The sequence below is a fragment of the Prionailurus viverrinus genome, chromosome A1 (assembly GCF_022837055.1).
Source record: "Prionailurus viverrinus isolate Anna chromosome A1, UM_Priviv_1.0, whole genome shotgun sequence".
NCBI lineage: Eukaryota > Metazoa > Chordata > Mammalia > Carnivora > Felidae > Prionailurus > Prionailurus viverrinus.
Window position 1 is genome coordinate 232109957 of NC_062561.1, and position 22902 is coordinate 232132858.

Sequence of the window (22902 nt, forward strand, 5' to 3'; positions counted from 1 at the left end):
TCCTGCTGTGGGGTTCATCGGCATCCATCTTCCTTACTTCTTGTAGACTGATCTCTCAGTCTAGATCCCTGAAGTTTACAGCAAAGCATAAAAATAAATAAGAGCTATTATCATAGGAACAATTGACCAACATGGACCATCTAGCAGAGAATCATTTAAGAAACGAATTTAAGATTGTCTACTCAGGTTATGTATCAAAAGGCCTTTCCGGTCATTCTTTGAATCTATTAAGTTCAGGAAAGTAGCAGATAGGAAATTTATTCCAGGTCTAACTCGAGCTATTGCTTTCCCTTTATGTATTTCAACATTGTTGGCTTTTATTCAGTTATTTGTATTAATGTAAGTAAATCTGAATCACGGGTCAGCCTTGCAAGAGAAGGAAACACAATGAAATACCACCACAGTCTATTAGAATGGCCAAAAGCCAAGAAACTGACGATACCAAATGCTGACAAGGATGTGGAACAAGAATTCTCATTCGTTTCTAGTAGGATGCAAAATGGTATGGCCACTTTGGAAGACAGTTTATCAGTTTCTTACAAAACTAAACATACTCCTAGTAGATGACCCAGCAATTTTGCTCCTCGGTGTTCACCCAAAGGATTTGAAAAGTTATGTCTACACAATAACATGCAAACGATTGTGTATATCAGCTTCGTTCATAATTGCCAACACTTGGAAGCAACCATGATGTCCTTTAGCAGGTGAGTGGATATATAAAGTGTGGTACATCCACACAATGGGCTATTATTCAACACTAAAAAGAAAGGAGCTGTCAAGCCATGAAAAGACATGAGAACAATCTTAAATGTGTATTACTGGCTGTAAGAAGCCAATCTGTAAAGGCTAGATACCAAACGATACTAAAGCTGTGATATTTTAGAAAAGGCCAAACCATGGAGAAAATTAAAAAACAATCAGTGGTTTCAGGGGTTAGGGTAAGGAAGGAAGGAATTGGTGGAGCACAGAGCACTTTATGGCAGTGAAATCATTCTGGATGATACTGTAATGGTGGTTACATGTCATTATACATTTGTCAAGACCCACAGAATGTACAGCGCCTACAACACCGAGAGGGAACTGTAATATAAACCATTGGCTTCAGGTGATTGTGATGTGTCAGTGTAGGGTCATCATTGCTACTCAGTAAGTTTTACAATGGGGAAGCCTGTGTATGTGTGGGGGCAGGTGGCACATGGGAACTCTCTGTACTTACTGCTCAGTTTTACTCTGAGTGCAAAACTGCTCTAAAAATAATGTCTATTCTATATTAGCAAAAATAAGAGGGAGAAGGAAGCTACCATGTGACGACCTAGCGCACGATTCTTCCATTCATCTGATAAATAGTTCCTAACTTCCTTCAATGTGGCAGATGTTCTTCTTGTACATTTTATTTTATTCTATTTTACATATATCAGATACGTATGATATGGTATGACATTTTATGAGCCCTATTTTAGTAAATATTAAATGTAGACTTTGGAAGAATTCTCCATGAGGATGATGGAGTGAGAAAGGGGAGACAGTGAACTGGCCTGGAATGACAGTGGGGAGGGGGGGCCCAGAACAAAGGCCTCTGCCTGCTGGGTGTGGAGTGCCCAGTGGGAGCATACATGGAAAAGAGATTGCTGGCCATTTAGTGGGAGAGGAAATACAAGTGTCATTTCGAAGAAGAGAGTTCCCCCGACTGTTTTTTCAAAGGGAACTTGTACTTTATTAGTGTTTAACATAGGTTTATCTGGAGTCTTACAAGAATTTAAGGTTGGGTACAAGCAGAAACAAGAAGAATCGGGTGCCAGGAGAAGTTGATGGGAGGCAGGATACAGGGGAAAGACAAAGCAGGGGGGAAGTGTAGAGAACAGCACCCGGACCCATCCACAGCAATCCACAGCACCCAGAAGTCCTGCCATGGGTAGAGACCCTTCAAGAGAACTCAAAGTCCACCTCTCACTTCCTTCCTGGTCCTTTTGGGATGTGGGAGACAACAGGAGGAGGCAGAACCAAGGGCCTGACCATCACATTTCATGTGTGTGAACTCAGTTCTGACTAAGGTTTGACTTCAGGATTCCATAATTCTTAGATAAAATTCAACACAAGAAAACAAGAGCTTTTTATGTGTACCATCTGGTGACCGCCCTCCCCCGGCCCCCTGCCAAAAAAAAAAAAAAAAAAAATAAGAGCAAAAGAAAAAGCTTATCATCTCATTTGTGTTTCTCTAAGTAGATGAAAATAAAACTTAAGACTTCATTATAAATTTAGAACTACGGCATTAATTAGGGCCACACCGAAAGCATTGTGTTCGCATGGAACCATTAAGCATTGATATTGCATTTGTTTTGAATTCTTTTTCCTTTTTAATGCTTTGGAATAATATTTGAATAGCTTAATTCACTAAGTTGTATGAATGGGAAATATGTTAAAAATTAAATACTAATTATACAATATAGCTAAAATATAGAGATAGATAGATTTGCTACACCAACTGCTTTTAATTATAACCAGTCAATTGTAGAAATGGCTTTATTAACTCTTTTTAATGGTTTCATCATTATTAAGATTATTAAGATCATTAAACCCAAATAATTTTAAAGTAAAGCACACACATGCAAATAAACACACATACAGAAAACAAGACTTCTAGCTTAAACTTTTGTACAAATGGAATATCCTTTCTGAAATATTATGATACAGTGGGTGTGGCTGTCACCCAGATGCATGTACGGGACATAGTCACAGTGATTACAAACTTTATCTCTCTTGAGTGGGCACCAAGCAAGCACTGGTAAAACCGTACACCAGGGGAAAGTTGTTTGCTGCTTCCTTCTCGAGTTTTTAGTGGACCCACTGACATGCTTGGCCACTTTCCCTGGGTTCTACCTACTACCACCAGCTGTGCAGGAACGTCACAGAAGCTAATGCCCTCCCTAACAGCCCCGTCCCATGTCCTTCCCTCTTCGGTCCCTGGTCCTGCTCTGCCGAGACATGACATATGTGAAACACCATATTCGTTTCCCAGATTAGGGACTTTGAGGCCAGGAGTTCTGGGGGAATTGCAGCTTTTCCTGTTTTCGTTTTGTTGGTGGATGAAAGTAATTCCTACAGCATATTCGGATTCATCTGATGGCCCACTTCCTGTGAATGATGCATACCCTCATTTCATCTCTAAGCTGGTATAATGAGCTGCGGTAGCCACTGGAGACATTTGTACACAGAAAGCGTTTTGTTTATTCGCCCCCCCCTTAAATGGAGGGATAGTACTCCATTTCTAAAAGTCAAGTTCCAACAAATCTGAGAAACACTGCTGTCACAGGTAATAGTGTCTCCCTCCTCATTCACTCGACAGATATTTGTTGAACATCTGCTATGTGCCTGGCACTGCACTTGGGGTAGGGTAAGAGATCCCTCAGTGAACAAAAACAGACTTGCCCTGGGGCACCTGGGTGGCTCAGTTGGTTAAGTGTCCAGCTCTTGATCTCAGCTCAGGTCATGATCTCGCAGATAATGAGATCGAGTCCCACATCAGGGTCTGTGCTGGCAGCATGGAACCTGCTTGGGATTCTCTCTCTTCCTCTCTGTCTGTCCCTCTCTCTCTCTCTCTCTCTCTCTCTCTCTCTCTCTCTCTCTCTTTCTCTCAAAACAAATAAATCAATATTGGGGTGCTTGGGTGGCTCAGTCAGTTGACCTTCCGACTTCGGCTCAGGTCATGATCTCGCGGTTCCTCACTTCAAGCCCCACGTTGGGCTCTGGGCTGACAGCTCAGCACCTGGAGTCTGCTTCAGATTCTGTGTCTCCCCCTCTTCTGCCTGCCCTTCCTCAGCTCATGCTCTGTCTCTCTCTGTCTTTCAAAAATAACAAATAAACGTTGTTTTTTTTTTTAAAAAAAAAACCTTCATAAATAAATACTGAGAAAGAAAAGGAAAAAAAAAGCAGACTGGCCCTCCAAGAACCAAGATTCTAGCAGACAGTCCCGGACAAGATACATAATAAAAAAGTTAGAACCTGACAAGGGATATGAAGAATTCCGTAACGGATTAAGGGAAAACAGGAACTGGATCGGGGAGGGGTACGGATCAGGGTGCAGTTTTAACTAGTGTGGGTGGAGTAGCTTCACAAAGAAAGTCACATTTTCACACCTTTGAAAGGGTGGGGGTTTAGCCATGTGCTCGGCACATCTGTGGGATGAATGAGTTTTCTGTGATAAGACAACTGAATAGGGAAAGTGCCAAATTACAATTGTTCGTGCCAAACCATAATTTTTCAATCCCCGAGGGACGTTGAATTCAAAAAAAGAAGACAGTCTTACTGAAGGAGCTGTGTTCTTTCTTCCATATAAATGCAGAAATATTCAAATACAGCTTTGCTAATGAAAACTCCATGAGACAGTCTGTCTGTTAACAAACCCATTTGTTTCAGTCTTAATTTAAAAATCGGACTAAAACTTAAAGGACAGTGAGAAGACTCATCTAGAAACATACTGCAAGGAGTTGTGTTTTTTTCCACGTACTTATTTTAAAAAAATCAAAACTATGTTGGCTAACAAGAACATCAGAATTTACTGTGACTTTGTTAATTAATCTAATACCTGAGTTAAGCATGACATGCGTTGGTCTTGGTGTTCCGACCGGCTCTAATTGTGACTTTCTTACTTTCCCGAGCTTCTTAGATGAGAGTCCTTGTGTCCGTTCTGGTTTCTCATTTGCTTCTGGTTCCTTTGAAATGCTGAGAGAATTTTCCAATTAAGCCTAATTTTAACATTTTGCACATCAGTCCCGCAGCCCCTTAAGACAGAGGTTAAATGTAATTAAGTCTCAGGAGTGAGAAACATCTTTCGTCCTCCTGTCTACTTCATGCAATGAGTATGTGCCATATTTTTATAGAGAAATGTCCACCCATTATGAAGTCACAATCACCTTTCTTAAAACCTAGAACTCAAAAGGAAGTATGTTTGACGTTTTACCCCTGGGGTATTCATCGAAGTGAGGCAATCACATCTAAGGAGAACACGGGTTTGCTTGCTTTTTCCTTTGTGGGCTTTAATTCAGTTCAGTGAAATGCATTGTAGCAACAGCTTCACGGGGGGAAAAAACCTGTTTCAGTTTACGTGACGACCGCTTCTGACTCTCTAAGGCAAAAGTTGTTCCCTGTGCTCTTGCAGATAAGGAGACAAGGAGGCATCCAGCTCCTGGTGGACCTGCTGGATCACCGGATGACGGAGGTCCACCGTAGTGCCTGTGGGGCCTTGAGAAACTTGGTGTATGGGAAGGCCAATGACGATAACAAAATCGCCCTGAAAAACTGCGGCGGCATCCCAGCACTGGTGAGGTTACTCCGCAAGACCACCGACCTGGAGATCCGGGAGCTGGTCACAGGTGAGCATCCTTGTTAACAGCACGCCTGCCTCTCAAGATGAAATCACCATTATCCAGCATGGTAGCAAAAGTGCTAACCAAGTATGGTTGAGCAGGGCCTCTCAGAGTGCTTACACCGTGGGCAGGTCCCAGTAGGCATGTGCGGAACAAGGGACTCCACGGATCATCCAATTTCACACACATGGAGTAGCCAAATTAGAGCATTAGAATCCAGGAACCATTACCCTCCTAAAATTCTATGACCATATTTCAGTTCTGTCCCTTGATTTGGAAGTGGTTCAGCATCTTACAATACCTATAGGTCATCAATAAAATGGCATTTAACAAAAATTGATAAAAGGACAAAATACGTGAGTGACCGTTAGGAAGGTGGATATTCTTGTTTATAACGTGGCTAGGAAGAGAGGTCTTAGTGTACTTAACAAGAGAGGTCTTAGTGTACTTAACAGTTATTTTCTTGAAAAAAAAAATGTATGCCTAGTCCACGTTCCCAGGTGATAGGATTACATGTTAGGGAATTTTTCGAACGTGAACATGAGAGAAAGCCTTTCTGTGAACGTAGAACTTTTGAGCTTTGCAAAGTGTAGATCACTAGAGTAGCGCCTCAGAGAGCCACGAGGATTTGAAGAGTGAGAACTTGTAAGCATTTAGCAGTACCTTTCTTGGAATACGTGTGAATGCAGTAAAATCCGTGTGAATGCCATCACTCTCATCCCTCACCTCCGAAATGTGCAGTTTTACTTGTTGGAATGCTAACAACAGAAGTGGCCTCAGGATGGGATTTCGGATTACTCCTCTTGGTGACCCATATTGTTGGCGATATTCCGGTTTGGGTTCATCAAAGTTCCCCTGCAAGCGTTTGGCAAACGGATTGCAAAGTTGACTCAAGAAAAGGGTCTCTTAATCCTCCGTGATGCTACTGATCTTCCTTCTGTCTTGATTCTAAAACTTCCTTGTAGCTATGCTCATGAGGTATATGTGATCTTGTTTATTTAAGAAAATACATTACCCAAGCTGAGAGGCATCAATTTTGGTTCAATGTGAGGTCAAGACTCTCAGCCTCAGCGTATTTTCTTAAAGGTATACCCTTCAAGATTATTGTTACATTTCTTTTGCACTCTTAGCTAAAATAGAACTAGACCCCAGTTCCTTTTTTTGTTTTGTTTTCATTTTTTTTGTTTTGTTTTCATTTCTCTAAGTGGAGAATTGTCCTCATGGAAGAATATCGTCGTTAAGTTTACAGTGCTATTAAAATGATGGTTCACACCAAACTAATATGGGTCGTTAAAGGTAAAACTATTATTATCAGATAATACGATGTGTAGGACCGTTTTGGGGTAAGTTAAATAATTGAAAATGCGCCTTGCCATTATGGTTATGAACCCCCATCCCTACTTTCATATTGAGAGAAAGGACTCAATATGTGTGATGGAAAACATCATGGCGCTTCTGGGCATGAAGGCCGTGCCAATGGGAGCACGAGGCCAATAGAACTAAAGCAGCACCTTGTGCTGTGCACATTATGCGTCCATTTCATGATTTCAAAAGAATTGGATTTTACTGAAATTTGGATTTGCCCCAACACAAACCCTCTTTGGTGGCTTATCTCATTGCCAAGGAAATTCGGCCACATGCAAAAGGCTGAGGTGATTGATGGCTTAAACCAGAAAGAAAATGACAGCATCCCTCTGTCCCATGACATCGTCCACTGCAACATGCTCCTGCCTCTTCTGATATTGGAAGCCACTCCAAAACACTGCTTCTGACAGATGCCGGATGTCTCCCATTTTATGCATCTGGGCAACATGGGAAATTTCTATGTGAGCCTCGTGTGTAAACATCAGAGGCAGGTAACCTCTTCAGAATGTCAAGAAGTTTCCTTTCTTGGCAAAGCTTTGTACCCATTGTCATGTCACGACTCAGTGTTTCTTCATAAGCATGTGCTGGGGGCTGAAACTCAATTCCACTTCCCCTCCTGAAAGAAATGCTGTCTTCTGTCATGACTCCATCCAAGCCACTGGGGCTGAACAGTTCCGGAAAGACAGTGCTTGCTACTTCAGTAGATACTTTCTGCCATTCCAGAGTCACGGACTTATCATGCATGGCTGAACTTCATACATGAGTTTTACTTTTCCCAAAGAAAAACATGTTGTTAAAACATTTTGATGGGTTGAAGCCCATGGCTTCTGAGGTTTCCCTGGTAGATATTCTTGAAAAACAATAAGCATCTTGGCAAAGCTACTGCTCTAGACAGAGAAGTTAGAAGCAAGCATGTGCAAGAACATTCCAGCATGGAAGGAATTGCTGCTGCGGGCCAGTCTGTAATAACAAAGCCTTCCGAACCCCCATGCTGGCAGAAATCTGAGGGTGCCTGGAAACTGGCAAGGTTCTGCTGACTTCTGTTTAGACATAGCATCAATGATGCAGATCCAGCAAGAGCTGATTCTACTGCCTGAACCAAAGTAAAAGGATTCAAATGAATATCCCTCAAAGAGCTTTAGAGGGTCATTTTCATCTTCAGCACCATCCCAGAACTCATCTGCCAAGGTGAGCTATGAAAGCTTGGATTCCGTTGGCTCCTGGGGAACTTTGGGAATCCAGTATTTTAGTAGAGCTAACTGATTTAACCTCGAGGACATCAAATCGTCCATTTTTCTTATCTTTCTCTTTCCATGCCTCCTCTGAGACTCTTGTCTCCCCGCAAGCCTGGCAAATGCTTTGCTACACTAAGCCCACGGTCTCCGTTCATCCTTATTGTTCATTTCTCAGATGCTTTGGAATTTCTGCGGCCATCAGGCGTGTGCTAACCCTTGGACATCTGCACATGCGGGGCTGATGTTCTGCAGACCCACACCGGCATGGCCATGCTTACGACAAAGCCCACTGTGATGGTTGGAGGCTCTGTTGGGAACTCTCCCACCCATGTAGTGCTGGCTGCTAGATATTAAAAAGGAAGTTTCTGACAAATGTGTCCACGTTTTAGAAACTTAATTAGATGAGCACCAAGGCTCATGATGGCCCTGGAGGATGGAGTAATAAAAGCTGCTCTTCACTGCTGCTGTCACATTGTCACAAGGACCCTCCTTTTTTTCTAATATGAAATTTATTGTCAAATTGGTTTCCATACAACACCCAGTGCTCATCCCAACAGGTGCCCTCCTCAATGCCCATCACCCACCCTCCCCTCCTTCCACCCCCATCAACCCTCAGATTGTTCTCAGTCTTTAAGAGTCTCTTACGGTTTGGCTCCCTCCCTCTCTAACTTTTTTCTTCCTTCCCCTCCCCCCATGGTCTTCTGTTAAGTTTCTCAGGATCCATAAGAGTGAAAACATATGGTATCTGTCTTTCTCTGGATGACTTATTTCACTTAGCATCACACTCTCCAGTTCCATCCACGTTGCTACAAAAGGCCAGACTTCATTCTTTCTCATTGCCACATAGTATTCCATTGTGTATATAAACCACAATTTCTTTATCTATTCATCAGTTGATGGACATTTAGACTCTTTCCATAATTTGGCTATTGTTGAAAGTGCTGTTATAAACATTGGGGTACAAGTGCCCCTATGCATCAGCACTCCTGTATCCCTTGGGTAAATTCCTAGCAGTGCTATTGCTGGGTCATAGGGTAGATCTATTTTTAATTTTTGAGGAACCTCCACACTTTTCCAGAGCGGCTACACCAGTTTGCATTCCCACCAACAGTGCAAGAGGGTTCCCGTTTCTCCACATCCTCGCCAACATCTGTAGTCTCCTGATTTGTTCATTTTAGCCACTCTGACCGGCGTGAGGTGGTATCTCAGTGTGGTTTTGATTTATGTTTCCCTGATGAGGAGTGACATGGAGCATCTTTTCGTGTGCCTGTTGGCCATCTGGATGTCTTCTTTAGACAAGTGTCTATTCATGTTTTCTGCCCATTTCTCCACTGGATTATTTGTTTTTCGGGTGTGGAGTTTCCTTAAAGTCTTTTTGGAATTAGGTTAGATGTGCATACATGAATTAATAGAATAGTGATTTAAGTAGTGAAGCAACTATGCCCTTTACTTCCATTGTAATTCTTCAGCAGGCCTAATTCCGAGTCTAGAAGGAGTAACAACATGGTACATGATGGAGCCCTGCCCGTACAAGGGAGCTTTTTCTCTTGCATTCCTCTCCCTGAATATTAGCAAATGCATGAAAACCAGTGTGTGTTAGAATACACTGGGAGGGTGAAGTTGCCTTTGAATTCCTCTTTAGATATTTACAAGCTGGGGTGTTTTATAAACAAATACTGGAAAGAACAGTGTTGGTGATTTTTTTTAAAAAAATAATAAAGCATGTTTCTAAACGAGATTTTTAGATTAGATAGAGCCAAGCCCTATAACCAGAAGGATCTAGAGTGCCAAATTATAACCAATAAAAAACTAGAAGAAAGAAATGTTCTTGGAGAGCTTTTAAATTATTTACTGAGTATTCCTTGGCAAACTGTTTGAACAATAATAAAATGTTAAAATTGAGCTATTTACATGCATTTACATTGAACACATAGACATACATACTTTAAAAAAAGCTGCTTGTTTGCACTGCAGTGTCTATCCACAGCAGAATATATTCTGCCTCTGCCTATTAGGCCTTGCAATAAATAATTTTCTTCCTATGCAATAATTGCTATGAGATGATCAGAATTTTATTTAAATCCAGTTGAAGCTATTATATGCTAGCAATTACTGGAAATATCCAAATAAACTTTGGTTACAAATTCTGCATGTCCTTTGGGCTTGACTAATATAATTTTTCTCTCTCTAGATATGGATATAATCAACCTACATTTTGAAATGCCCAACTAAAGATTTCAGAATGCTTTACAAATCACGATAAGCCACTTTTTATTAAACCATAAAACCTAATAAATAACTTTTATTTCTGTTGAAAGCAAGTGTCCTGAAGAGTTCTGCTTCTCCAAGAGCTGTGTTTTCTTCCATCTTATGTTTCAGATACTCAAATAGTCTATCCTGATTTAACTAATGAAAGAGATAAGCCTCAGTTTATTTTACTGACTAGCATTAGGTCCGTTGATTTCAAGCCGCGTCGGTTAGAAGTTGAATTGTGTACACCCCACCCCCAAGTTCATATGTGGAAGCCCTAACCGTTAGCCCTTCAAAGTGTGACTCAGATGTAATTAGTTAAATTAGGATACTAGATTAGGGTGGTTCCTTAATCTCATATAGCTGGTGTCCTTACGAAGAGAAGAAATTTGGACACGGACACATACAGGGAGGGGTCATGTGAACATAAAGGCAGAGATGGGGTAATGCTTTTGCGAGGCAAGGAGCACCACACAGATGGCCCGAAAACACCAGGACCCAGGAGGGGGGGCCCAGAGCAGATTCTCCTCACAGCCTCGGAAGGAACCAATGCCAGTGACATCTTCATCTTTGACTTCCAGCCTCCAGAACTCTGACCATGTAAGTTTCGGTTGTTTAGTCCACTCGATCTGCGGTGGCAGCCCTAGGAATCTATTACAGACCCAGATCAAGGGAGTTTTTCATCTTTTCCCAGATGTGAGCAAACACATGTGTTGGCCCAGGAAAGAAGACCATGCAAATAAATGCAGAACCATGAGGGGGTAATAGTGTTGCCAGGTTTAAAATAAAGAAGACCCTGTTGGCCTCATTCCATAATGCATCTTTTTTTTTCATGTTTATTTATTTATTTTTGAGAGAGAGAGAGAGAGAGAGAGAGAGAGAGAGAGAGAGAGGAGAAGGGGCAGAGAGAGAGGGAGACAGAGAATCCCAAGCAGGCTCTGCAGCTGTCAGTGCGGAGCCCGATGCGGGGCTTGAACCCATGAACCATGAGATCATGACCTGAGCTGAAACCAAGAGTCAGTCACTTGACCAACCGACTGAGTCACCCAGGCACCCATAATGCATCTTTTTAAAACAATTACTTGTGAAGGATCTGAAGTGGCAAAGATGATAATTTAATGCACTTTAGTATTTTTAATCAAAGTAATGGATCTATATGGTCAAAAAATGAAATTGCATAAAAATGCTTATAATGAAAACAAGAGTCCCCAGCTGCCTCATCTGTCCTCTGGTTTTGGACACTCGCAGCCTCTCAGAGGCTTTCAGCCTTAGCCTCTGCTTTGTCTTTTAGTTTTCTCCTGTTTATTCCATGTCTTTAAATAATATGCTTATTTCACTCTGTATAATTCAATGAGCATAGTCTTTTCATTACTGACTTTCTAGTATGGTAGAGAAGGATTTTTCACATTTTCACCACTCATGCCTTTTCCTTTCCCATTATTTTTGGTTCCTCCGTACATTCAGTCAGTAACTTCAAGGTTAAGCCTCTATTTCTTCTGTATAATAAGGACATGGTCTCATCACCCATGTTATAAGATAAAAATAATAGTACTCTTCTGTCCTCACCCTTCTTCACAACCTCTGTCACCGTACTTGACTTTGACATTGTCAAGGTTGGATGTATTTGCAATCTATTCTGTCACCATAGTCAGTCTTCCAAGGTTTTCTATAGCTTGATTCAAAAGTTGAAAGCCAGAGATTAGCCTTTGCATTATGATGGAAGAGCAGATCCATGTGGTACCGGCATCACATTTCTTTCCCAATGGGTCCAAAGTAATGATCCTTGTCAAAGGAGTACATTTCTGGCATCATATCTAACAGATCCTTCATCATCTATAATGCCCACCAACTCAACTTTGTCCATGATTTCTATCATCATTAATTCCCTGGTTTTCCAGAGAGCTCATGAACAGAACCCTCTATTTTGGGGGCAGAATTAGATGACTGCTCTCTAGAACTGCTGTATTGCTCTCCAGGTTTGGAATGTCTATCTCCTAGATCCCAGGCCCTCCTCTTTCTTGGTTTATTCTTTTATAACTTCCAAATATTAATTAATTAAGGTGCTTAGATGATGAAATTCTGAAAATGTCACTAAATCCTCATACATGATTGACATTTATTAGATATGGAGGGATAGAAATTATTTTTCTCAGGAATATTTTCTATGATGTAATTTTATCCTTGAGACATAAAAGTCTGTGGTGATGTATCTAGGTATTTGCCTTTTTAAAAATTCACTGATATTAGACATTTTCAGTTTAAAGAGTCATGATCTACAGTGCCAGAAAACTATCTTTTATTTTTTTTTAATGTATTCATTTTCTCTATCCTCTCTTTTTAGGATTATTGATAGTCAGATTTTGGACCTCTTGGACTTTTCCTCTCTCTTATATTTGCTGACATAATTTGGAACCCTTTTTCTTTTTATCATACATGGTGAGAGATCTCTTCCCAGTAATCTATCCCACATTACTCTCAACCTACCCATGAGGGAGTTTTTTGCAGGGATATACGGAGATACTATTAGTGGTATTAACAGTGTTCTTATTTCAATCTTAAGAACTCCCCTTTGTGTTTTTTATAACCTCTGTACTTATTCTATGAATGTAAACAATTCTGGAATTTTAATCAGGATATTATTTTGAACTAAGGTTTGTTTTCTGTTCATCATGAATCATCTGACTTTTCTCTGTTGTCATTTCTTTCTATTTGTTTTTATGGGGGTCTTCTCATTGATTTTGCACACTTACTTTAAATGCATAGAGACCAGTTGTCTACCCATTTTTTTTGATGAAAGAAGATGTCACTTTAATAAAGGTTTATACACAGTGTAGTTTCAAGCAATTGAGGACACGGCTATTTCCATATGCTTCTACACATAAATTTATAAAACCATGTATTTTAAGGAAAGATGCTACCTGAATGATACAGTGAACTTTGACACAGTGACACAGTGACACAATGACACAGTGAACTACACAGTGAACTTTCAAATTATGTAAACAGTCCAAGTGCCAATCAACTGATGAACAGGTAAAGATTTGGTATACACACACACACACACACACACACACACACACACAATGGAATATTACTCAACCATAGAAAAACGATGAATTCTTTGTTCATTTTTAAGACAGAAAGAGTAGAGAGTTTGAGCTCTGTGCTTACCCATGAAGCTTGTTAACTGTGAACTTGACTTCAGGTGAGCAGGTAAGCATGAGCTGTTGTGATGGGGAATCCTTTAAGGATCTTGATGAGGAGAGCTTTTCGCTAAGGCTCAGATATCCACATTAGCTTTTCCATTTTCTTCCCGTGCAGTCAATCTCTTTGGAGAATATTCTTCTGAGTTGTTTATTTGTCTGCCCTTTAGGGAGGGGCCAGCAATTTTCTGGCTGCCGGGTATTTTTTCCACCTGGGTAGGAGTGGACAGTGTGGGGGCGAGGTGTTCTCTGCACCCAGGCAGGAATGGATAATGAGAGGGTGGGCAGCTGCTTCCTTTGCATCAGTCACCCTTGGGTACCCTCCCTTCTCATTTCTACATTCCCTGTGCCTGCCTTCTCTGAGCATGAATCTTCCCTAGGTTCCACCAGGACAGGCAGTCACCACATTGGATCATTGGCATGGAGTCCCCTCTGTGTTCATCCTGGGCTGTGCTGGCTTCCATTGCAACTTCATCAGCCAACTCCCCTCCATCTGGTTTGCATCTTACAGAAACATGATAAAATGTCTCATCTGCTGGGTTACTCCTTCCATTCTCTTCTTTATTCCATTATGTCCCTATTAATAATCTCTTGCCTGCATGAATTCTGAACAGTTCCATAGATAAGACAAAGTGTGAATATTACTAAGTATTGTCTCTATTGCTGATAGAAGCCAACGTGGAAGCATTTCTTTAGGTCTGTTAGCCAAGAGAGTTTACTATTGCCGAAAAAGTCTAGGGTGTAACATTAACTAAATACCCTTCATGGAAAGAGACACCGGAATAGAGGGGAAGCATTTTCCCCACTAGCATCCTCCAACCTGTTTTTTTCTAATCCTATTGGCTGTGATCACCTAGAGGCATGGCTCATCTCTCCAAAGCAGGAGCTAAGCATTTTTCAAGGTAGCCTTTCCTCTATCTTCCTGGGTTTTTTGGTGATAACCTGGGACTCCTGGTGGGCATTTTATATATTATATTAAAAGGCACTGAAATGGATGCGGGTAGCACATCATTTAAATCAAATCCAGGGTCACTGTGTTCCCAAAGTGTAAAATTAAATCCCACACTTATTTCTTATCCCAAATAATGTCCACCATGTTGTCTAACATAGCATATCGGAGGTTCTTCCATAAGATTAAACAGCATCACAAAGATAAAAATGAATAGAGACGTTCCAATAATGAAATGCCAGCAATGCAGAGATGCTTCGAATTTTAATATAAACCCCTCCAAATATCAAATTCCCAAGGAGAAATTAAAAATCAAAGTTTCAATCCACTTTTATGTTGGAGTCCAAAGACATTAAAGTTCAAAGGAATTAAAACCTAAAAATCAATATCTCTTGCCATTGTGTGTTAAAGTTCAAAGTCTACAATTCTTAAGCTAACTAAAGTATAAAAATCATCCTCCCCAACCTTTCAATTCCTCGCAGCCTCTGCCAGAAGTCTTCACTGTCCCTCCATCCCTCTTTAGGTAGCTCAGAGCTACCTCACGCAGGAATTGTTGATATACTTTAAGGGCCTCAAAGATGCATTGTTCCAGTGTGAAATCCTACCCATGACTCTCCAGGGGTGTGAACGCTGGCCCATGATGCGTCATCTTTAGAAAAGGAGCCATGCTAAGCCCTGAGAGCAGTTATCCCAACACAGGTGTGTACCCCAATAGCAGCCCCAGACAAGGCCATGACAGGTACCCAGTGAAGTCTGTATCTGTTACATTTTGCTGCTACAACATATTTCCACAAACCTAGCCACTGAAAACAATGCAGTTTATTATCTTCCAGTTCTGGAGGTTAGAAGTCCAACATAAGTCTCACCGTGCTAAAATCAGGATGTCAACAGGGCTGTGTTCCTTTCTGGAAACTTTAGGGTAGGTTGTTGCCTTTTCTGGCTACTGGAGCTGCCCACATTCCTGGACTGGATACCCACTTCCCCTGTTGGCTGGAAACCCACTTCCCTTGTTGACTGGAGACCCACTTCCCCTGTTGACTGAGACCCACTTCCCCTGTTGACTGAATACCCACTTCCCCTGTTGGCTGGAGACCCACTTCCCTTGTTGACTGGAGACCCACTTCCCCTGTTGTCAGAGCCAGCAGCACCACATCTCTGAGAAGTCTTCTGTAGGCACATTTCCCTCTGACTGCCGCCAGGAGTGAATCTCTAAGATAATCTGCCCGTCTTAAATTAATCACATTTTCAATAAAAGGAAACATATTCATAGCTAATGGGGATTAGGGCATGGAAATTTTTGGAGGACCATTGTTCTGCCAACCACAGTATTTGAGGGAAGATGAGTAATTAGAGATCTTTTTGGATGTAGTCAGTCAGGAGAAGCCAGTCTGGTGGTGCCTGACTTCCAGGGTCCACCATCGGTGAGCTTAAATTGAATCAGGGGACAAAATCCAAGCAAAAGGTAGATTTTGGTGTCACGCATTTACTGGTTGAAGGGAAGATTAATCCTTCCATGAAATTGGAAACATTGCTGCCCTCTTGCAACATTTAGATATTGGCAGTGGAAGCCACCCCAACACTAGGCATCTCAGCTGTGATTTGACCGGAAAAGCATGAGCAGTGTAGGTGATACAGTAAAGGGATTTATTATCTGGGTGAGACTTGGTACAATGTAGGAGCTAGTTAAGACGTCTGAGGAAGGCTGTGTTTGGTGCTGAATGTGAAGTTGACGTGGGTCAGGAGGTAGAGATCAGGATGACAAGCTCGATATGAAGAAGGGAAGCTCAGGAAGACCAACTGGCACCTGTGAGGGTAGAGAGGCACCCTCTTCTGCCTCCCGTTGGCTGAATATTGGCCTCATGAGAAAAACACAAAACCTGGCTCCTTTGGCCACGGCGTTCCACGCATGCCTGCTGCAGGACACGGAGAGCTGAAGAAGGAGAAGTAGTGAGAACAGCAGCTTTGCCGCTGGCCGTGGCCCCACACCCAGAAGGCAAGGCCATGAAAGTGCACACAGGCCACGGCAAAGCTTGGTGCCCTGGGCCTACAGCCGTCAGAGTTCAGCACCTGCTGCTTCCCTGGCACCTGCCAGGTTGCCTGCAGATTTCTCCTGTGGACATCATTACCCTGGAAACTAGGAGGAAAGGGAATTCTGGGAGGCATCGTTCCATCTCAGCTAGGCTGACACAGCACAACCGCCCCTCTCGCCCCCCGCCGCCACCCCACGCCACACCGGGTCTTACTGAAGTGACTTCATTCCCTTCCTGCAGATTTGACACCTTCGATTTTTAATTTCCTCTTTGGAGGTTGGGTTTCTTGGCTGTGTAGTGCCACACAGAGTGTGATCACTGTGTGGCACACCTCCACTGCCACATGTCAGTCCTCTGCCACCAGGGCTATTTCCCCGAGCTGCCCTGTGGAACCCTGACATTGTCTATCCCTACAAAACCTGCAGAGTCTCCATCAACAGAAACTCGGGCATCCGGGGGCACCTCCGCTCTGTGCCCGCTTGTCCCTGTTCCAGGCCCCGGGATCCAGGCCTGCCGTCACGTCTTTCGGCTGCTCTCACTGGATGCCTCTCCTCCTCTGCTGCAATTTCCAGGAAGGTTCAGTTAAGTTTCCATCTGTTGAACTTGCTTCTGCATTTGGACTCTCTTTTTAGCGTGTTAGGGACGGCAGTGTTGGCTAGAATTGAGTCCTGCCTTCCTTTACTTTTCCTTTGCTTTCAAACATGAAAGCATGGCTCTGGCAGCAGCATGCCTTTCTAGCGTTCCTCTAGATTCCAGAACAGGAATTGGCAAACCTTATCTGTAAAAGGCCAGATGATGACTATTTTAGCTCATCGGCTATAACGTCTCTGTTACAACTACTCAATTCTACCTTTGTTGGGTGAAAACAGCTATAGACAGTACATAAAAAATTGGATGTAGCTATGTTTCAATAAAACTTTATGTATAAAGGCAAATAGCTAGCCCTCAGGCCATAGTTTATACAACCCTCTGCTACACCCGCTTTTACCCTCTTTTCCACACCAACTTCTGAACAAAATGAAGAAGGAAGCCACATTATCAAATCATTACTCTTAGAAGTCAGATTGGAAGCCAGGTTCTAGGCCTGTTTACCAAGCGGGTTTGCTAATAATGAAGCCCAGAATTAGGCAGACGTATCCACTATTGCACAGGCAGCAGCTGGGTCAGGGAAGCCTTCCTGTTCCTCTGACAGCCCCCCGGGACATATCCTGCGGAGACTAGAGGAACCAGAGTTTCCTCTGGCCACTCATTCCCAGGAGGAGGAAGGACAGACAAAGCTGAGTCAACTGATGCATTGTTTGGACAAGTCCCTCCTCCTACCAGGGGAAGAGTGAGTGAGGGTCTGTGCTCCAGTAATCGTGCTCCATCCACAGGAAGGAAACAGCAGGCCTGAAGAATTCCGCAGCACTCCATCGAAGGGAAGAAGAGACAGGTGTTTGTGGTTGGTCTGCCACTTGCCCCCAACTCATTTCCTAATCCGCTACATAGCTCACGCATTCTTTAGAGAGATGTCTGCTCTTGCCTCCTCTAAATTGTCATTTTTACCATTTTAGGGTTATCTCTGTATAGCAGATAGCCCGGTGATAACCAAATGCGAACAGCAAAACTTACAACCCTCCACACAGCACTAGTTCTGATTCCTAATTTCCTCCCCAGCCAGGCCACATCTAACCAAGTGGGAAAATTCACACCATTACCTTCCTGCTCACCCCATTCTTAATTCTAGAGATTGAAGCCAGTCTGTAGGCTATGAGTCTAATTCATTCATTCGTTAGACACATGTTTGTTGAGCATGTACTGGGTGGCAGTGAGGCGTAGGCCCTCTGGATACAGGTGTTTGGTGAATACCCAGGTACCTTCTAGCCATAGGCCATCCCTGGGGCATGGCCCTCTTCCTAATGGCCAAGATGGCGATGCTGGTGTTCAGGGAGCTAGGCGGAGGAAGGCAGAAATAAAAGGCATAGCTGGAGGGGGTCTTGGGTTTCCGTTCATTTACATGTAAAGAAGTAGAATATATCAAAACTTTGAGTGTGATTTTAATATCCACTAACAGAACTGTTGTGGAATGTTGCAGACTTAAAATTCAGAGCCCTGCTCTCAGAGGGCTTGTGTTGTGGTGGACAAGACAGACAATAAACCTGTCATTTCAAGAAGCGCTATGATGAAAAATGGAGCACGCTAAGGAGATTAGAAAGTAATGGAAATTTATTACTTAGAATGAAGCTTCGCTTCAAGAAATGAAAAGCTCCAAATGATGGTGTATGTTAGCTTAGATGGAAGTGTTCCAGTGAGCAAGACATTTTGATAGAAAGTGTTTGTTAAGGAGTTCTGGTTTATGTTATGGTAAAATATAGACTTGTTGACTGTAGAAATCAGTATTAGAACCCTTCTTTATTACATATGCCACAGAGGAGGATACTGGTAGGTGTTTCCGGAGCTGATATGTTACGTTATTTCCTGTGTTTTACATTCTCATTGCTCCCCGATGTGCCTAACCTGAAAAGCCCGGTATTCTTTGCATTCTTATGTTTCAAGACAGAATAAACATTCCTGAACACCCGCCACTTACCAGTCATCATGCTGGGTGCCTTGAATATGCCCAGAGGTCCCCAGAGGACGGGCTTAAAGGAGCTTGCTCAATGTCCCAGCTGGCACGCAATACATTCCCTGACCCTCTGTTCCCGAAGCCTGTTCTCTTTATACTCTACCAATGATCTCCCAATTCCCCCAATCAAATGAAGATTTCTGGGCCCCAGATCTCTATGGTAATAGCCTGGGAATCCGTATTTTCACAAGACCCTCTGGAAGTTGTCATGATCGTGCACGTTTGAGGAACATCACTTTCTGCTCTCTCCAGGCCAGCAGTTACCACAGCGAGCAGCAGAGGGATGGGGGCGTGGGAGGCACAGGTATGTCTTGAGAGATGCCAGAACAACCTGTTGCAAGGAGTAATAACTCCATTATCCAAAGAAAATGTTCGGCTCGTTTCTCGTTTCTGCAAATTAGAATGAATTTGAAGTTACCTCTTCTTTCAGTGTGCCTGCTCACGTGAGAGAGAAGAAAGTGAGGGCACTTCTAACAAAGGCAGCAGCGGTCCCTTGTGACAGTCCGTCCCCTAACTGACAGCCAGCGGTAGGGAAGCAGCTGTCACCGAGGGTGCTGTTGACCGGGACGGGGCTTGCAACTCCCACGGTCTCCGTTTCCCTACAGAACCCGTGAGGGTTTCATTAGAACCTCTGCACACCCATCCGAGCGCACCGTTCGGCATGCTCTCGAGGTAAATGTTGGATGTCCCCAGACTGCGTGAGGTTGCCTTCCTTGCTCACCCCTAGGATCGCCGGTGCCGATGGTATGAAACACACCTGTGCTTACCTACAATTACGTTCCAGAGCAATGCTGAGACGTTGTAAAGGTTCACGGGAAAGGATTGCCAAGGGCGTTTCGTTTTGTTTATTTGCCCGGATGGAAATGTACAGTGTATTTTACTTGTTCGGTGTGACAATGCATAACTGATTTGTGGCTCTACTTTGCGACTCACGAGTTACAAGTTAATTAGAAACACTTTTCCCTAATTATATTTGAGAGTTTGCTCTATTTGCTCTACAATTATCACAAAAATTACATTAACTAGTGTTAATGAACACAACGTCGAAATCCCCACCGGATCCTGGAGGAAAGGGGAGAATTAAAGAATGTGCACATCTCCTGCCCAACACCTGGTTTCCTTTTCAACAGATGTTTTTATTTGTTATTCCCAATGAAATGTGCAAAATCAGCCTCCTTCCTGGTTGTCCCTCGAAGGATGAGACTCCACCTGGCAGGGGAGGAGCCACCGTTTTGTCTGCATGCGCTCAACCGTTCCCGTAGTGACTCACTCTCCCGGTGGGCTGCCCGTCAGGATCGGTGGCGTATTTGCCTTCACGGAAGCTGTGTGCCATCACCGAGGCACCCTCCCGAGGGACAGCCCCGAAGAAGAAGCTCTTTGGAATGATTTCCTAACTCAGGGACCTGCACCATGGAGACTTGTAATCCCAGAGAAATAGGGAAGTTGTCCTCGGCAGCTGGCCTTCCTGTCCACCTTTCTTTCCGGCGTGTGCCAGGTTATGTCCGAGCCCCAAGGAGTTGTCGATCAAGTGTGAGAGAGGGTACATCCACGTGGATAACTGTTCTACAAAGTAAGCACTGAGACAGGGCTGGAAAAGCTTCAGGGAGGAAAGGGAATTCTCACTGTAGGGGATCAGGAAAGGCTTAATGAAGAAATTAATGTTTGTCGTGGGTTTGAAAGATGGACGGGAGTTTGGTTTTCAGATAATGAGAGCAAGAGCAGAAAACACACCCAGTACTTACAGAAGGGCTCCTCCTTTCCTAAGAATAAATTCAGTTGTGTCACTCCTGTGCATGTGTGGGCATCCCACATGCCACTCCCATGGAGGGTAGGTGCCATCTGCATATATGCTGTGGCTACCTTCCTTGAATGCTGCCTGCTTCAGACAGTTCTGGTCTTCTGTCTCCATGCATATTTGCCTTTTAATCTAACACCCTCCAAGAAGCCAGGCGCCTCTTCTGGGGAAGGGGAGGAAGCAGTCGTGGGTGTCCCGCTTTATACTTCTTACATAACCTGAGACGCCTGGGTGGCTCAGCGAGTTAAGCCTCCAACTTGAGCTCGGGTCATGATGTCGCGGTTTGTGGGTTCAAGCCCCGCATTGGGCTCTGTGCTGACCGCTCAGAGCCTGGAGCCTGCTTCGGATTCTGTCTCACTGACTCTGTCCGTACCCTGCTCGAGCCCTGTCTCTCTCTCTGGCTCTCAAAACTAAATAAATCAATGAATACACACTGAAAAATGTTTAAAGAAATAATTCCCTATGTGACTTGATTTGCCTCACACAAATATTACTAGAAATGCTCCCGGGATCACACGGTATTAATTCACCATAGTGAGCAAGAATTCATTTGGGGTACAAATGACAGCTGTCCGACTGAAAAGTTTGGAGATTTCTTGCAGACACTTTGGAAATGTAGAAACTCAGGCATAACGGTATTCAGCACCTCACATGAAGCCGTCCCATAACAAACACATTTAGTACTTAAACTAAAGATACACATTAGGAAAAAGAGCCATTTGCCCTACACTCGGTGTAGCTTTCATGCATGTTGGATTTTTGTTTTTTTGAGAAAATGGATTTTCATTCATAAACTCAACTCCATTGTCAAGTGGCATACCTGGTCTGTTCACAAATAGAGTTTCTGAAGCCCGTCTTTGTGGTTACTTCATTGAAAAATGAATACGTACTCTAATCTGCTTTCCAGATGTATTTCATAGTTAACCACATTTTACGTTCGTAAGTGTCAGCAGTAAGAAGGCTACTTCCATTCCTCACGTTTTATGTTAAAAGATTTGTTTTCAGATGAGGAGACATTGTCTTCCATGTTTTACTCTTCACTCAGAATTCTTTCCATCGAGAGTTAGCGAGAGGCAGGAATATGCTCAGAAGTCTAAGACTGAGAAATACGGATTCCAAAGCGGTCAGAAAACACTTTTATTAACAAGAAGAAGCCTTAGATATTAGCGGTCATGGTATTTGTTTTGTTTCAGTTTTGTTTGCCCTTTAAGTGATTTTATAGCCCGGGTGGAGCAGACGGTTAATATTTTTTTTTTAGTTTTGTTAGTTTTTACTGATGTATAATTAACATGAAGTGTTCTATTAGTTTCAAGTGTACAGCATTTCTCAGCTTTACTTAGTGCTGCTCAGAATAAGTGTACTTTTGACCTCCGTCTCCTAGTTCACCCATCCCTCCCCCCCCCCCCGAAAACCATCAGTTCTCTGTATTTAAGAGCCTGGGGTTTTCTTTTTTCTTTCTTTCTTTCTTTCTTTCTTTCTTTCTTTCTTTCTTTTCTTAAATTCCTTATATGAGGGAAATCATCTTGCATTTGTCTTTCTCTGACTTCTTTTTTTTTTTAATTTTTTTCAATGTTTATTTTTGAGAGAGAGAGAGAGAGACAGAGCGTGAGCAGGGGAGGGGCAGAGAGAGAGGGAGACACAGAATCCAAAGCAGGCTCCAGGCTCTGAGCCGTCAGCCCAGAGCCCGATGTGGGACTTCAACTCACAGACCGTGAGATCACGACCCAAGCCAAAGTCGGACGCCCAACCAACTGAGCGACCCAGGCACCCCTCTGACTTACTTCATTTAGCATTACGCCATCCAGGTCCATCCATGTTGTTGCAGATGTCAAGGTTTCATTCTTTTTTATGACCAAGTAATATTCCATTTTGTGTATGTTGTATGTACACACTCACATACCTACACACCCACATACACAAACACACACATATCACATCTTTACCCATCCACCCATGGATGGACACTTGGGTTGCTTCCATATCTTGGATATTGTAAATAATGATGCAGTAAACATAGAGGTGTATATATCTTTTTGAAGTAGGGTTTTTGTATTCTTTGGGTAAATACCCAATAGTGGAATTTTTGGATTGTGTGGTAATTCTGTTT

The 22902-nt window shown here is 42.9% G+C and overlaps 1 protein-coding gene across 3 annotated transcripts in view; it reads left to right on the forward strand.

Annotated features, from left to right (window-relative positions):
• CTNND2 (catenin delta 2) overlaps nucleotides 1-22902 on the forward strand; it is a 941962-nt gene that overhangs the window by 718201 nt on the left and 200859 nt on the right. For all 3 annotated transcript variants that reach the window (XM_047878029.1, XM_047878014.1, XM_047878024.1), the window contains one exon: nucleotides 5156-5369. In XM_047878029.1, the coding sequence (XP_047733985.1) occupies nucleotides 5156-5369 (214 nt within the window). The remainder of the gene's footprint in view (nucleotides 1-5155; nucleotides 5370-22902) is intronic.